Here is a 14869-nt window from a genome sequence, read left to right as displayed (position 1 = left end):
GAATATTTTCTCCGATATCTTTTTCGGGATAGTGTTAGAGGACTGTGAGAAATACCACTTATTTATGATATCCAACATTGCATTGGGTATATATCGGCTAGAATACAGCTATAATGGATTCAGATTTTACAGTTGGAACTTCAGCAAAATCGATTACCGAAACTATCGAAATCGTAGGTACTGCTGTTCTAATATCGTCAAAAAAAGCATCGAACAGGCAATTCAGGATTGAGTGTGTTAGGTAGCCTCACGGTTCTCTAAACTGGACTGAACTGATACATTGCTTGTTTTACTCTGAAATGCCTTATTAATTTGTAAATTTCACACGCATTTCTGCTAGCGTGTAACATGAACAATAAAGTTAGACTATATTAAAGTTAAATTACCCAGAGAATCATATGAGAGTTGTTTGGAACACCACACGGCTACCTGTACTGGAGTAAAGAGATTTTTTAAATTTTCAATTTGCAGCATTTGGAGGAGCAATAAGAGCGCATGTCAGTCCAAAGCCGATGATAAGTAGGGGTAATGGCTGACTACACAATCGCCATGGAATAGGAAAAGCATATGTTGGTGTGGGATTAGGCTTTTGGTACAGACTTGATAATAATTATTATCAGTGCAACAACATAATTTTAAGGCTCAATAGTGAATCGCATACCTTCCAAAACCAAAAAGCAAAAATGACAAGCAAGTAATAGGAAAAAGAGCATCCGATTGTTTACTTTGTCAATTATAACATAAGGACACTGCCAACCGCTCCGACTCACCAGGCACCCCAGATAAAACATGCCTTCGTTTCCGGAAAATACATTTTTGCTAATAAAGCTTTTGGGGTGAACTCGACCATCGTGTCGGCGATCTACCACTACTATAATCAGAACTTCGTGTTCTCACACCACTGATGATCATCGTAATTTGCCTTGTTGAATTAACCTGAACTGTTACTGTTGTAAATATATTTTAGTTATTAGTTGACCATCAATCTGATCAAATCCGATGTGTTAACCGATCCGAAAATTGAATCTCATATTCTCTAGTCCTCCAAGCCCTATCATTATTGGATTGGCTATCAATAGCTCTCCAAACTTTTAATCGAAATGTCCACGTTGTCTTGTAGCACCTTTACTAGGTAAGAATCACTCATTGTCATATATATATCAGATGACTTTAAGATCTGATTTTTTCAGTTATAGTTCGAGTAGGAATATGAGTGAATTATTCAAACATTGAAGGTGAATTGGGGTAAAAGTGGAAGTGTTGTAGTTCAGAGAACGATGTGGTGATCCCAACTACAATCGATTCTGCAAGTCCTTTTACTTAAAGAATGTCAATTGTTACCAACCAAATTACATTCTGAGCAGGAATATGAGCAAAATATTCAAATATTCAAGGAGAATTGGGATAAAATTGGTAGAGAACCATGCCGCGATGCTAACCACTCTCAATCGGTTTATTGAGCAAATTCACTTAAGTACGAAAAGTTCTACAGTATTGGAATCATTACATTGCAAGCAGAAATACGTATGAAATTTCAAAACGAGTAGGGGCTATTGGGGAAAAAACAGCTGTATAAGATGTGTGAGCATGTGATGGTTCAGAAAGCATGCATTGATACTCAGGGCCATTTTACATAAGGCTAATCCTGCACTTGTGTTTCACTCCAGAAAAAGATTCACGTGAACATTTCAAAGAAGTAGAGGACATCACGGTTATTTGGAAATATTTCAATTTTTACGGCTTTACAGTGAACCAAATCAGCTCCTTTCGATACTACGGAAGTTCTACACAAATAGGTGTTAATAAAGTATAGTGTCTTTGAAAAAGTTCTTCAGAGCCATTCTTTTGCAAGTATCACTAACGTGATTACCCCAACTACTCGCCCACCTAGAAGTGAGATAAATTTGATTTGATTTAAGATAATGAGAAAACATGCCGAACAAACTTTTGTTTTACTCTTTTGTATCTGCTCTTTAACATTAGTCTATTTGTTGTAACTTTTTGCGGTCAACAACATTATAGCTTTGACATTTTTTTTAGATATTCAAGAATGGATCTTTCTGCCTCCGGGAAGTCTCTAAAAATTTCTTCTGCAATCATTTTAGGAAAGTCCATGAATTACACCAAGCAAAATTTCATTCCAGGAATTTATACCAGTGATTCCTTCAGAAACTCTCCCTGAGATTCCTCCAGGAATTCCTTCGGGAAATCATCCAGGAACACCTCCAAATATTCCTCCAAGAATTCATCTTTTTTTTTCTGTTCGGATGAGCCACTGCGACCAGTATTTAGATCTTTTGTGGCAATACCCGTATCCTTAGTATTTAGTGCATGTCGTACTACTCCATTGTCATTGAGAGGCAATGGAGCATCGGTTTCTGTACAGATCTTGTTTTGTTACCTCAGAGGTTCGAGAAATCGAATGTGATGAAAAAGTACCGTTTTCACAGGGAAATAAATCCCAGCGAAAGTGCGCCCTTAATCTCACATAATCGATCCTATTTCTGAGAAAAACAAAACGGTAGAACTGATATTTGTCCATGCATCGGAACTCTGGCTTCATCCGTGTCTTGCTTCTAGTTTAGTCCCAGGACAACATTGAAAAACCCGGGTCTTTAGGCTAGTTGCAAAACGCTGTCAAATTAGAGAATGCGTTCGGTAATAAAAATTCACGTGAGTCCTTGTATCATCAGTACATATCAGTCCTTAGTAGGTTATTACGCACTTAGTTACGCAAAGCATGTTTGTTTTCCTTACATCAAGTGTAGTCTCGGCGAGGACAAACCGAGCCTTTAACTATTCGTAAGGCGAAATAAATGCAATTTTAGAAACTGTCACTAGTAACAAGGGCTTTGTACCATGAATCCTTATTACCAAAACGCATTACCCTAGCTTAACAAGCTGGATATCACCAGGGTTCAGTTTGGTAGATCTTACTCCGTAACGCAACCCAAAAGGGAGATCTACCCACGATACGGGCTCCGTTAAAGATCGAGCATGTTTTAAACCCCCTCAACCATTCATCCCTCAGCACGGGTCGCCTGACACCTTGGATTGGGGTTCCCCGTTTGGTGGACTTTTACCCCCGGAACAGGGGGTCCGTAGTGCTATTCTAAGCCGGCAACTACACGGGCAAAGAATTCATCTAGAGAATCCTTCAGTAATTCCTTTAAAGATTCCTCCAGAAATTTCTCCGAGATTTCTCAAGGAACTCCTCCAGTTATTCATCCGAAACATTATCGCATCAGGGATTCCTTGAAGAATTCTTTTACAGACTGCTCCAGGAATTCCTCCAGCAATAATAACCGAAATATCTTATTATAGGGAATTTGAGCTCGAGGCTGGTTCATCCCCATTCCTTTAGTATTTTTTTTAGAAATCGAAATTTAATTAGAAATTTCTCTGGGAATTCTGCTAGGAGCTCCTCGATAATACCCTGCAATACTTCCTCCAGAGTATCCTCCAGGAATTACTCCAGGAATTTACTATTATAATTTGCCAAGAGATTTCTCTTGGAGTTGCACCAAAGATCCTCCAAGGATTTCGTTTTGAAAACCTTTTGGGTTTCTTACATATTATAATTCCTTGGAATTTTTAGCTAGGAATTTCTCAAGACAATTGTCTAGCGATTTCTCTGAGAATTCTTCTTTAGATTTCTCTAGCAATGACTCCAGTGACCCTTCTACGAATCTCTCCCGAAATTTCTCTTTGGATTCCTGCAGGAATTTCTCCATGAAACTCTCCAGGCGTTCCTCTAAGATATACTCTTGAAATTTCTGCAGCAATTCCACAAAGCATTTCTCAGGGATTTTTTTAGCATTCTAAGAACTCCAAAGAAATATTCATCTGTTAATTCTTTCAGGGATTACTCCCGCGATTCTTCTAAGAAATCCACAAGGATTCTTAAAGGTTATTTTTTTAGGGGTTTGGGAGGAATCCCGAGCAGAAGAAAACAGCTGAAGAATACCAAGCTCAAGTATGGAAACCCGAATACCTACAACCTGTATGAGGTATAAAGTAGCAATGCACAAGAGGTAAAATTGCTAAAATAAAACTGGTGTGTATTCTGTGCATAATACGTGAATAACGACATCAGGTATGGCAATACCTAAATAATAATCGCCGTTTTTACCATACAAATAATGGCTTTTCCATAATTGAATAATACCTCAAGCAGTCCTCAACACTAAGCCAATAACTCGTTGTGGAGTTTTATCAACACCCACAAAATACCAAAAAAAGTTATTTCCAATACCTGGATAATCAATCAATACCTTGTCTTGGTACCCGGGTAGAGGAAAAAATCTCAATAATAGCATATTTTGATATTGAGCTTAAAATGTGATATTGATTTGATTGATATAAGAGATGAAAGATCTAAAAATAATATCTAAAATTTACTCCTGGAACATCATTATCAGATCATATTTAGATCTTGTAAGATCTAACCAATAGCAACGAGCTATTCGTTTGATCATGAAATATCAAATTTTGATATTCTTCAGATGTTCCAGGAACATTTTTCAGATATTATTTTCAGATCTTTTAACTCTTATATCAATCAAACCAACATCACGTTTTGATCGTCAGTATTTCACCTCTACCCGGGTATGATATCTGACTTTGATATGCTGTAGTTATGTGTCAGTTATCCGTTCCTGCTCGGAATTCTTACAGGGATTCCTCAAGGGGTTCCTTTAGGAATTCCTCCAATGAATCTTCTCGGAATCCCTAAAGGGTTTACTCAAAGAATTCCTCAGGGAATACATGCACTGAAATTTCCATTTAAGTCGATGCATGGCTGATCGAAAATATTTTTTTACCGTGCAGGCAATGACCAAACTATACAGTTTTATATTTTTTGACAGATCTCCTTTGTCATGCGAAGTGTTAAAAAATATAAAAGTCTTTAGTTTTGTCACTGTTTGAACGGTAAAAATTATTTTCGATCAGCCATGCATCGACTTAAATGGAGGTTTCAGTGTACTCAGGGAAATTCATCCAGGAATTTCTATCAAAAATTGCTCTAAAGATTCCATCAATAGAATAAAGTGGGGCAAAAGTTCGAGTGGGGCAAGAGTTTCTTTTGAAGTTTTTGAGCTCCATTCAAATTATTTCTTTCGGATGTCAAGGTTGTTCGAAGCCTTTTTGAAAAAGAGTCTTTCACTCCAAAAATTATGAAAATTGATCAATATTTCGAAAAGTTATGACAAAATGTTGGTTTGTGACTAAAAAATTGTAACATGCGATGGATCTTCCAACGCATGGAATGGAATTATAATGAATTCGAATTCGGTATTTTATTTTTGGGAGTTACTAGGTATTCTTTGAAGATATTTTTGCAAAAAGTTATACATGCTAAAGTATAACTTTTTGCAAAAATATTTGGAAATCCTATTTTACACCTGATTGCGCCAGTCTTAAATTAGAATAATTAATTTATGTTGCGAGAACCACTTTAGTGTGTGGTCACTCACATCCACACTATGGAATAGTGTAGTAGCCACACATGTTTTCTCGTACGCTATAAGCAATAGGCTTTTTGGTACCGATCGCCTCCCGATCGTGCGTTGCTATCTTCCTGCTTCTATCCTGCAGAAGCAGTAGACCAGAGAAAGAGTAATCAGTAATAAATAAACCTCCGCCGCGATCGGTTACTATCAATAAAGACCGCCGTTTATTAGTTTCGAAGCATGTGTGTTTTCGTAAAACGTAATAAAGTTCGGTGACCGCGAACTATCTTGTGTTTATATCTCGATGCGAGAATATCACCGCGCGAACCCAGTGATACCGGGGTTGATTTTAGTAGATTTCGCTCTATGGGGCTGTCCATAAACCACGTGGTCATTTTTTTGGGACTTCTCAAACCCCACCCCCCCCCCCCCCACGCGTGGTCATTAGTCCATACAAAAATTTTTTTTCGTCCATACAAAATGGTCATTGGCCGAACCCCCCCCCCCCCCCTCCTGCTCATGACCACGTGGTTTATGGACAGCCCCTATGTGCGTGAACAACACCTAATGGGGCAAGAGTTCGATTCATGTGGCAACTTCAGGTAAAAACCTAAAATTCTGTAAAATGTACATATTATCTCTAAAGATGATGGAATCAGTCAGAAAGTTCGATCGAAGCTGAAGAAAATGTTGTTTTATCTGAAATTTACCGAAAACTACTAATTTTTAATGTAGTAAATTTAACCCTGATTTGGGTAAAATCCAGATCGAACTTTAAAGTGTATTCCAGTTCCAACATCAAATATTGTTTGGTTTCAGGTGTTCCTATTACCAAAGTGTCAAATTACGGTACTACGGTTAGGGAAATCCCACGAACACTATATCCAAACTTTTACCCCAGTGGTGGGGCAAGAGTTCGAATAAGACGCACACATACAAAAAGTGTTGAAACTCAAAATTGAAAAGACACTTAGCGTAACTTTGTTTAGCAAAATTTTAGCTCATGGATGATAGAATCACCATACGGTATTCGTTTATTCTTATCTGCTTCGATTGTTTGAAAAATGCTGATTTTTTAACTAGGGTCGAACTTTTGCCCCACCTTACTCTAATCGAATCAGAGATCACTATAGAAGTTCCTCCAGGGATTCTTCCAAAAATATTTCCAGCGGTTATCTCCAGCGTTTTCTCCATGTATTCTTCAAAGAAATCCTCCAGACATTTCTCTATGAAGTTCTCCATAGATTTATCATTGAATTCCTTCAGGGATTCTTTCGAAGATTCCTCTTAAAATTCCTCGAAAGATTGCTTAGGAAATTCGTCTATGGATTCTATGAATTCCTCTAGAGATCCCTTTGGGAATTTATTTAGGGTATCCACGTTTGGTTTTACGACTGTGGGGAAATTTTATCGAAAATTGGATTGGTAAATTTGGGAATTGGCTTCTTTAGTGGTGTTGAGATAATTCCATATTCTGAATCTGCATGCCAAACTGAGCCGAAATCCAAATTTTCATGAATTTTGGTGCCCGGGAACCTATTTAAAAGTCAATTTGAAGTTTGTATGGGAGCGATTTGTCGAATCACCCCTCGTTTCATTTTGTACTGGGCGGAGCTGTCAAGCAGTTGCCCAGCTGGCAAAAGGTGATTTAAAAAAATCTCTTTGAACTTAATTTTAGGTACCAAAACGAGGTTCTAAAAATCTGAAAAAAAATCATAGTGGCGCAGAAAAAGGTGCCCTTTCGTATAAAATCAAAAAATCAATACATTTTTCAAAATTTAAAACCCCAATTGTTTTTGAAATATTTTAGATTCCCTGAAGAAAGTTAAATAAATATAAGCGAATCGTCGGATGTAGGAGCAAAACAGCCTTTGGCTACCCACTCAGACTGCCAGAGCCGAGAACTCCTATCAAACTTTAGGGAATCTTTTGAAATTTCTCACAGGATTTTGTCTGGTAATTCCTCTGGGTTCTATCTGAGAACTTCTTCAGGGATTTGTCCATGATAAATCTCTTAGAATTTCTGCAAAAATCTTCAAAGAATCACTAAGGGAATTTCTCTTGGAATTTCTTCAGGGACATCTTCATGAAATCATCTAGAAATTCCTCCAGAAATTATTTAACCATTCTGGACGCACGCCTGTTTGAACCTGAAATTGCACCGCACTTACGCTGTATACGACGAGCGAGGTTTTTTGGTGGTGTTATACTTTTTACGAGGGCGCGCGTCCTGAAGGGTTAAGGGATTTCTCCTGGAATTTCTTTACAAAACCCTCCAGTTATTCCTCTAAGAACTCCTCAAATGATTCCTTTAGGAATTCCTCAAACGATCTCTTTAAGAAACCATCCAGAGAATTATCTAAAATATCCTCAAGGCATTCATCTAACAACTATATCAGGACCTTTACAAGTGCTTCTTCTAAGAAATTCATCAGGGGTTCCTACAGAAAATTTCATTAATGACTTCTTTAGGAATTTATCAAAGGATTCATCTCTGAATTCCTCCAGTGCTTCATAAAGGAATTTCTCCGGAAAATTCATCCAGTGATTTCTCCAGAAATTGCTTCAAGGATTCCTGTAGGAATTCTTCCAAGAATCTCTATAGAAATTTCTCCAGTGATTCTTCCTGGCATTCTTCTAGAACATCAAATAGAAATTTCTCTAGGAATTCCTAAAAAAAAAAGAGGTCTACGAATTCCATAAGAAATTCTTTTCGGAATTCCTCAAGAGATTTTTTTTCAGAATTCCTCCAGAGATTACCCAAGGAATTCCTCCACAGCTTCACCTATAAAGTCTTCCAAGGATTCCTCTAGGCATTCATCGAGGGATTCATTAAGAAATGCTCCTAGAGATGCCAGGAATTTCCTATGCATTTCTCCAGGGATTCCTCTAAAAAATCCTGCAGGAATTTCTCCAGAAATTCTTCAAGCCATCCCTTATAAAATTCCTTAAATGGTTCTTCTAGAGATTCATCTAGAAATTCCCCGCGGATTCCTCCATAGAATTGCTTCCAGATTGTTGAAAGATTGTTGCTTCAATCTTTTAGACACGGACCTGGTGCCTGGCATGGTGGTATGCCTGTATAAGTAGTCTTATCGAGTCCCATTCCTTTACAAAAAGTTCGTTCTTCGGGAAGGAAATACAGCGAGAATAATTAGCCTAGGATTAAACAGCTCGTTAATAAAGATAAAAATCAATCCCGATCCACTATATAAAGAGAGGATTGGGTGTAGATTGGAAAATTCCTAGTTTTGCTAAAAAATCCCGAAGAAGTTTCATCCGTTAGTGTTTGTCAGTTTTAGAACTTTCTTTTTGCCTTTCTCGTACACTAAGTGTACTGGAAAGGCTATATGTTCACTCCAAAAATGACTTTTCGATAGAAGGCCCGGAGGGTCGAGTCACATATACCAATCAACTCAGCTCAACGAATTGAAGTGATGTCTGTGTGTGTGTGTGTATGTGTGTATGTGTGTGTGTATGTGTGGGTACAAATAAGCTCACATCACTTTTTGGCAGAAAACTTCAACCGATTTTAATGGCCAACGGTTCATTCGATGCGGAATCTGGTTTCATTGTTTCCTATTGAAAATGGTTCGGATCGGTCCAGCCGTTCCGGAGTTATGGCCATTTAGGTGTTCCGGACCGGTACACCAGGCAGGGGCCAGATATGAAAACGCTACAAACCCATCCATGCGGCACATCAAACTACGGCATTTTCGATAACATGATGGATGGTAACCATGAAAACGGTCTCAGATCATATCTGAACCGGTAGTGTCCCGGAACCGGTTCCGTGTGTTCCGCCGGAAGTGGACAAACATAAAAGTGTACTAAACCCATGCATGCGACATATCAAACCGCGGCTTTTTCGATAACCTGAACAACAGTAAGCAGGAAAACATTCTCAGATCATATCGGAACCGGTAGTGGTCCGGAGCCGGTTTCAGATGTCCCGCTGGAGGTGGCCAAGTATAAAAGTTAACCAAAGCCATGCATGCGACATGTCAAATGGTGGCTTTTTTGATATTCTGATGAACAGTAAGCAGGAAAATATTCTCAGAACATATTTGAACCGGTAGTGATCTGGAACCGGTTCCAGATATCCTGCCGGAAGTGGCCAAATATAAAAGTGAACTAAACCCATGCATGCGACATATCAAACCGCGGCGTTTCCAATAACCTTATGAACAGTAAGCAGGAAAATATTCTCATAACTTATCTGAATCGATAGTGATCCGGAACCGGTTCCGGGTGTTCCGCCGGAAATGGTTAAATGTGAAAATGAACCAAACCCGTGCATGCGACACATCAAATCTGTTTTTTTCGATAACCTGATGAACGGTTAGCAAGAAAATAGGATCAGATAACATCAGAAACTACCGGTACTGTTCCGGAATCCACTCCGGGTGCCCCGCCGAAAGTAAGCAAATATAAAAGTGAACCAAACTCATGCATGCGACACATCAAATCGCGTTTTTTAGGTATCTTGATTTAGCAAAAGATAGTTTCCGATCATATTTGGGACTACCGGTAGTGTTCCGCAACCGATTACGGATTTTCCATAGAAAATTGTCAAACGTAAAAGAGAAATATGTAATCCATGAATGCGACACATTCAATGACTTTTTAGGTTACCTGATGAACGGCTAACAAGAAACAATCATGGACCATACTTTGGAAAACCAATAGTGTGCTGAAACCGATTCCAGGTGACTCACCGGAAGTGGTCAAATGTAGAACGGAACCAAACGTAAGCACGCAGCATATTAAATAACGTCTTCTTCGATAACTCGAAGAACGGTCAGCAAGAAAATAGTCTCAGGCCGTATTCAAGATTACCGGTAGTGTTCCGGAGCTAGTTTCGATTATCTCGCCGGAACTGGCGAAATGCAAAAATGAACCACACCACAAACTTATTAACATTTTGCATGGAGCTACTCTAAGACCACATCAGGAACAATCGGTACAATCCCGGAACTGGTTCTGGGTGTGCCACTGGAAGTGAAAAATGCAAAAGTGATACATACCCATGCAGGTAATACATCAAATCGTGTTGTTTAGGTAACCTAATGAACATTAGCAATGAAATGAATAGTCTCAGACTATATTTGGGAGACCCGGTAGTGCTCCGGAACCAGTTCAAGGTACCCCACCGAAAGTGATCAAATGCACCATGTGACACATCAAACCACGGCTTTTTTAATAACCTGAGGAACGATTAGCTAGAAAACAGGATCATACCACATAAAAGCTACCAGTAGGGTTGCAGAACCAGCGTTTGGTGCTTCGCCGGAACTATGAAAGTGAATAAAATCATTGCAAGCCTTTAATATATGTAAGAGAACAAAATCTTGACAAATTAAACCCAAATACAAACAGACGTCTCACTATACTCACTACCTATCGTTCTTGTTTTCAACGGTTGTTGCAAGTATTCATCAGTACGCAAAATGAACGCTCACGGCGCACGCCGCGTTTTTGCTCCTGTTTAACGTTTACTCACTACAACCGTCTAGCTAGCCGTGAAGAGATCTCACCAAATCACACAATTTCAGATTCCTGATGTGCAAAATTAATCGCATCATCCCCGAACAAAAGTTTTCCAATTCTCTTTTGCTTGTAAGTATCGTCTTGATATTGATTGGCCTTTAGTGTTAATGAAGGTGCTCAAGCAGTCAACTGAGAAGTTTGATATATTTCAGCTCTGCTCATACGATGAACAGAACGTCGGACTATGTCCCATCAATAATTTTTGAGTCAATTCAATGATAGCTTTGATAAAATGTTTGCTTTCTTATAAAGTAGGGTTCTATATTCGTCTGTTTTCCACTATAACTCAGTCAATTTTGAATCAATTGACTTGAAATGTTGTACATGGGTAGATACTATACCTATCTCACTGCATTCCAAAAATTGTGTCAATTGGTTCAAATTTGACTGAGTTATAGCGGAAAACAGACGAAAATAGAAGCCACCGCCCAAGTGGCGCGATTCCCTATCAGGATTCAGAACACTTTGGCTTACGTCGACGGAAAGATCGTGAAAACATATTCAAGAGAAAGGCACTATCACCACTAGGTGGATAAATTTGGGTTTTTAGTTCTCGGTCTGCTTTTTGAGTTTCACAAAGAATTGATTGATTAGTTTTACCCAGAAATTATTCCAAAAACCATTCTAAGAATCACTCACGCGTCTGAAAATCTGTATGAAATATTGGCAGAAAATGTCTCCCAAGTTTCTTCAAGAAGTCCTCTACTGTTATTCTAGAAGTTTTTTAAGTTTTTTTTAAGAAATTCCATTAGCTCCTATCTTTAATTGCGCTAGCAAATTATGGCTGCCATCAATAAAAAAAACATGAACATTCAGGAATAGGAAAGATCGGTGAAGTACTAGATTTGTAGTGATGAGCTGAACTTTAGTATGGTGAGAAGGTCAATTGTTTGTTTCTGCACTGAAATAGTGCAAAAAGCGTGGGTATTATGATTCCTTGCCTAATTTGATGCTGTTTGAGCAAAACTTTGGGCAACAGTGTTGTTGTTTTCTCCATTTCTTGTAAAACAACATAGTTATCCAATTTTTTTTTTCAAACAGCATCAAATTAGGCAACGAATCATAATACCCACGCTTTTTGTGCCATTTCATTGCAGAAATAGAGAATTGACCTTCTCACCATACTAAAATTCAGCTCATTACTACAAATCTAGTACTACACCCAACATGTCCCTTTGTACCCTAAGCTACTGAGAATATTCCTCTACGAAATTTTAATCATGACTCAGCATAAAATTCCCACTATCCTCGCCGCCCACCTACAGGGCGCGAATAATTTTGCGTTAATATTTGCGTTTCGGTGTGTTCATTAGGGCTTGTCTGCGGTCCGATGCAGTTGTCCCGTTCCACACCACCGGCCAGCAAATACGCACTCACCGACCGTTAGTTGGTTGCCTCCGTCGTCGTATCTATAGTAGTGCCAGTCATTGTCAGCACTGAATATCGTAACAACGGCGCGAGTACCAGCATATCTCCACGGGATAGCTTCCTGACTGCACACCATTCACGGGTGTGGCAGCACTTTGCCCCCAAAAAGGTAAATTATGTCCTCATACAGTTGTTTCTCGTTCACCGCACGTGCGACTAGGGGATATCGTGCAACCCAGCCGCTATAGTGTTCGGTGTGCTGTAACATCATCAGCCAGAACCGGTCATCACGCATTCACGGAGGACGAATGTGAGTGTGTTGTTACCGCGGCTAATTCCCCCCATCCCTCTCTCCCACCTGGTGCCGCTGTGGAGTAATTATTCGAAAATGATTTATGTAAATGGTATGAATTTGAATATTTTATGAGCATTTCGTGCGCTCGCTAAACAGTGTTAGTTATGACCACAACACCCAGTTTGACTGCAGGGAAATTATGTCACGCCGCGGGAATGGATTTAAATTCTTATGAGCTCTAATGGGTAGGCACGGAATCGGGGACTGGGTACTTAAGGACAAGGTATTTGGAGTACATTGCTTAAAATTTCTAGAGCACCGTTTTTTAGAATCGTTGAACGGATTTGGATTAAAATGCATCACGCTGTTGATAACCACTGAACAATTAGCGTGATGCATTTTCATCCAAATCCGTTCAACGGTTCTAAAAAACGGTGCTCTAGAAATTTTGAGCTATGTACTCCAAATACCTTGTCCTTAATAATGGATTTTCAGTTTCATAGTGCAAACAATGTGTACTTACTGTAAAATTATTGTCCGCGAGGTCCAGGGCTCGCAAGGCATTCAAGCCATGGAAAGCGCCGTAGTCCAGCTCGGTAAGGACATTGCCGCCCAGTTTCAGCATCCGCAATTCCCGAAGGTTAACGAAGCTGTCGTTGGCAATGAACTCTATAAGGTTGACTGACAGGTCCAAGGACTGTAGTCGCGATAGGTGCTCGAGATTATGGTCGTAGGGTACTTCCAGCACTTGGTTGTTCTGGAACGAAAGCCACTCCAGCGAGTACAGATGCCGCAGGGTTCCGTGGCCTAGCGAGATGATAGCGTTGTTTGAGAAATCCAGCTCCAGCAGATTGCGCAGATCATGAAACGCCGAAGCGTGAATCGTTTCTATTCTATTGTTGCAGAGTTTCAATATCTGCAACCGGTCTAGTCCTTTAAATGCATCTTTAGGGATATCTACAATTGCGTTATCGCTCATATTCAACATCCGGAGGTCATGCTGAACGTCAAAGTTTTTCGACCCAAGACCTTCAATCTTGTTGAACGAGATATCCAGCACCTCCAGCTTGTGATAGAAGCTCAGTGTGAAGTGAACATTGGTAATCCGGTTGGCCGTCAGATTGATGTAGCGAACATCCGGATTGAGCTGGATCGGGACCACGTCCAGGCCGACTCCGATGCACCACGTGCGGGCCTTCGGGTGCACCTCGCACGTGCATACCGACGGACAGAAAGAGTACACTTGCCGAAGAAACACCAGTAGGATCAGCGTGGTGGAGTAGATGATAATCCGACAGCTGGCTGCCGCCGGCCGTAATCTTGTCGTCATTCTGCGTGATTTGTAAACGAACCAAGACCGGTCGATGGCGATGACGGAGGTGGTGGTGATGCGTTTGTTTTTTTTTCTGGGCACGATGTCAGAGACTTTAATTAAAAACGATGACAATACGGCAGTAGCGGTGGAATATGCAGAGGCAGTTGTTTCGTAGAATGTGGTTTGAGATGTTTGGGAGTCGTCCAACGATTGCGACGTTGGTCATCGTCAGTTACGGCAGGTTGACTCGGAGGAAAGGATTAATCTCGACAGAGCCACTTTCACCTAGATTTGCGGTACGACACACGTTGAACTATGCTGACAGCTCTGGGTTTCTGTGAAAGAGAAAAGAAAAGTTGAACGAGAGATTAAAATTTATTGCCCACACATGATGAATAGCATGATGGCGTAGGTGAGAAAGTATTTTATTTTGGGAAACTGTGATACAGAAAAGCTAATTTTATTGTTCGCCTTGTGGTCTTTTAGTTCTAATGATCTATATTTTATCAGCAGGCGGACCATGTTTTATTTTAAGATTTATTCTATTTTGAATTTTTTTGTTGTTTTAGTAAGAACGATGTGTATAATGAGTGCCATACAATATAATGTATAGGTTTTCCGTATCGTAAATGTAAAAATCTCTGCAGACATTCTTGGAAGAATATTTATCTGGAGGAATGTCAGAAAATATGCAGAAGCAAATCTCGAAGAAATCAATGGAGAATATTCGGTTAAAATTTATAGAGTAATACTAGAAGACACTTTCTTCTTGGGAAACATGAAATATTTTTAAGGGAAATTCTGAAAAAATACTTATTTTAGTTTTATAAAGATTCTTTGGAGGATTATTTGGAGAAACGAATGGATGGACATCTGTTAATACTCCTG

General features: G+C 39.5%; 1 protein-coding gene across 2 annotated transcripts in view; it reads right to left on the bottom strand.

The window, feature by feature from the left end:
- LOC109417164 (leucine-rich repeat neuronal protein 3-like) overlaps positions 1 to 14869 on the bottom strand; it is a 505905-nt gene that overhangs the window by 16223 nt on the left and 474813 nt on the right. For both annotated transcript variants that reach the window (XM_062842285.1, XM_062842284.1), the window contains one exon: positions 13190 to 14316. In XM_062842285.1, coding sequence (XP_062698269.1) covers positions 13190 to 13996 — 807 coding nt within the window. In that variant the 5' untranslated portion in view covers positions 13997 to 14316. The remainder of the gene's footprint in view (positions 1 to 13189; positions 14317 to 14869) is intronic.

Source organism: Aedes albopictus, chromosome 3 (genome assembly GCF_035046485.1).
Source record: "Aedes albopictus strain Foshan chromosome 3, AalbF5, whole genome shotgun sequence".
NCBI lineage: Eukaryota > Metazoa > Arthropoda > Insecta > Diptera > Culicidae > Aedes > Aedes albopictus.
Note: the sequence above shows the minus strand (reverse complement) of the source record. Positions and strands in the feature narration are given on the sequence as shown.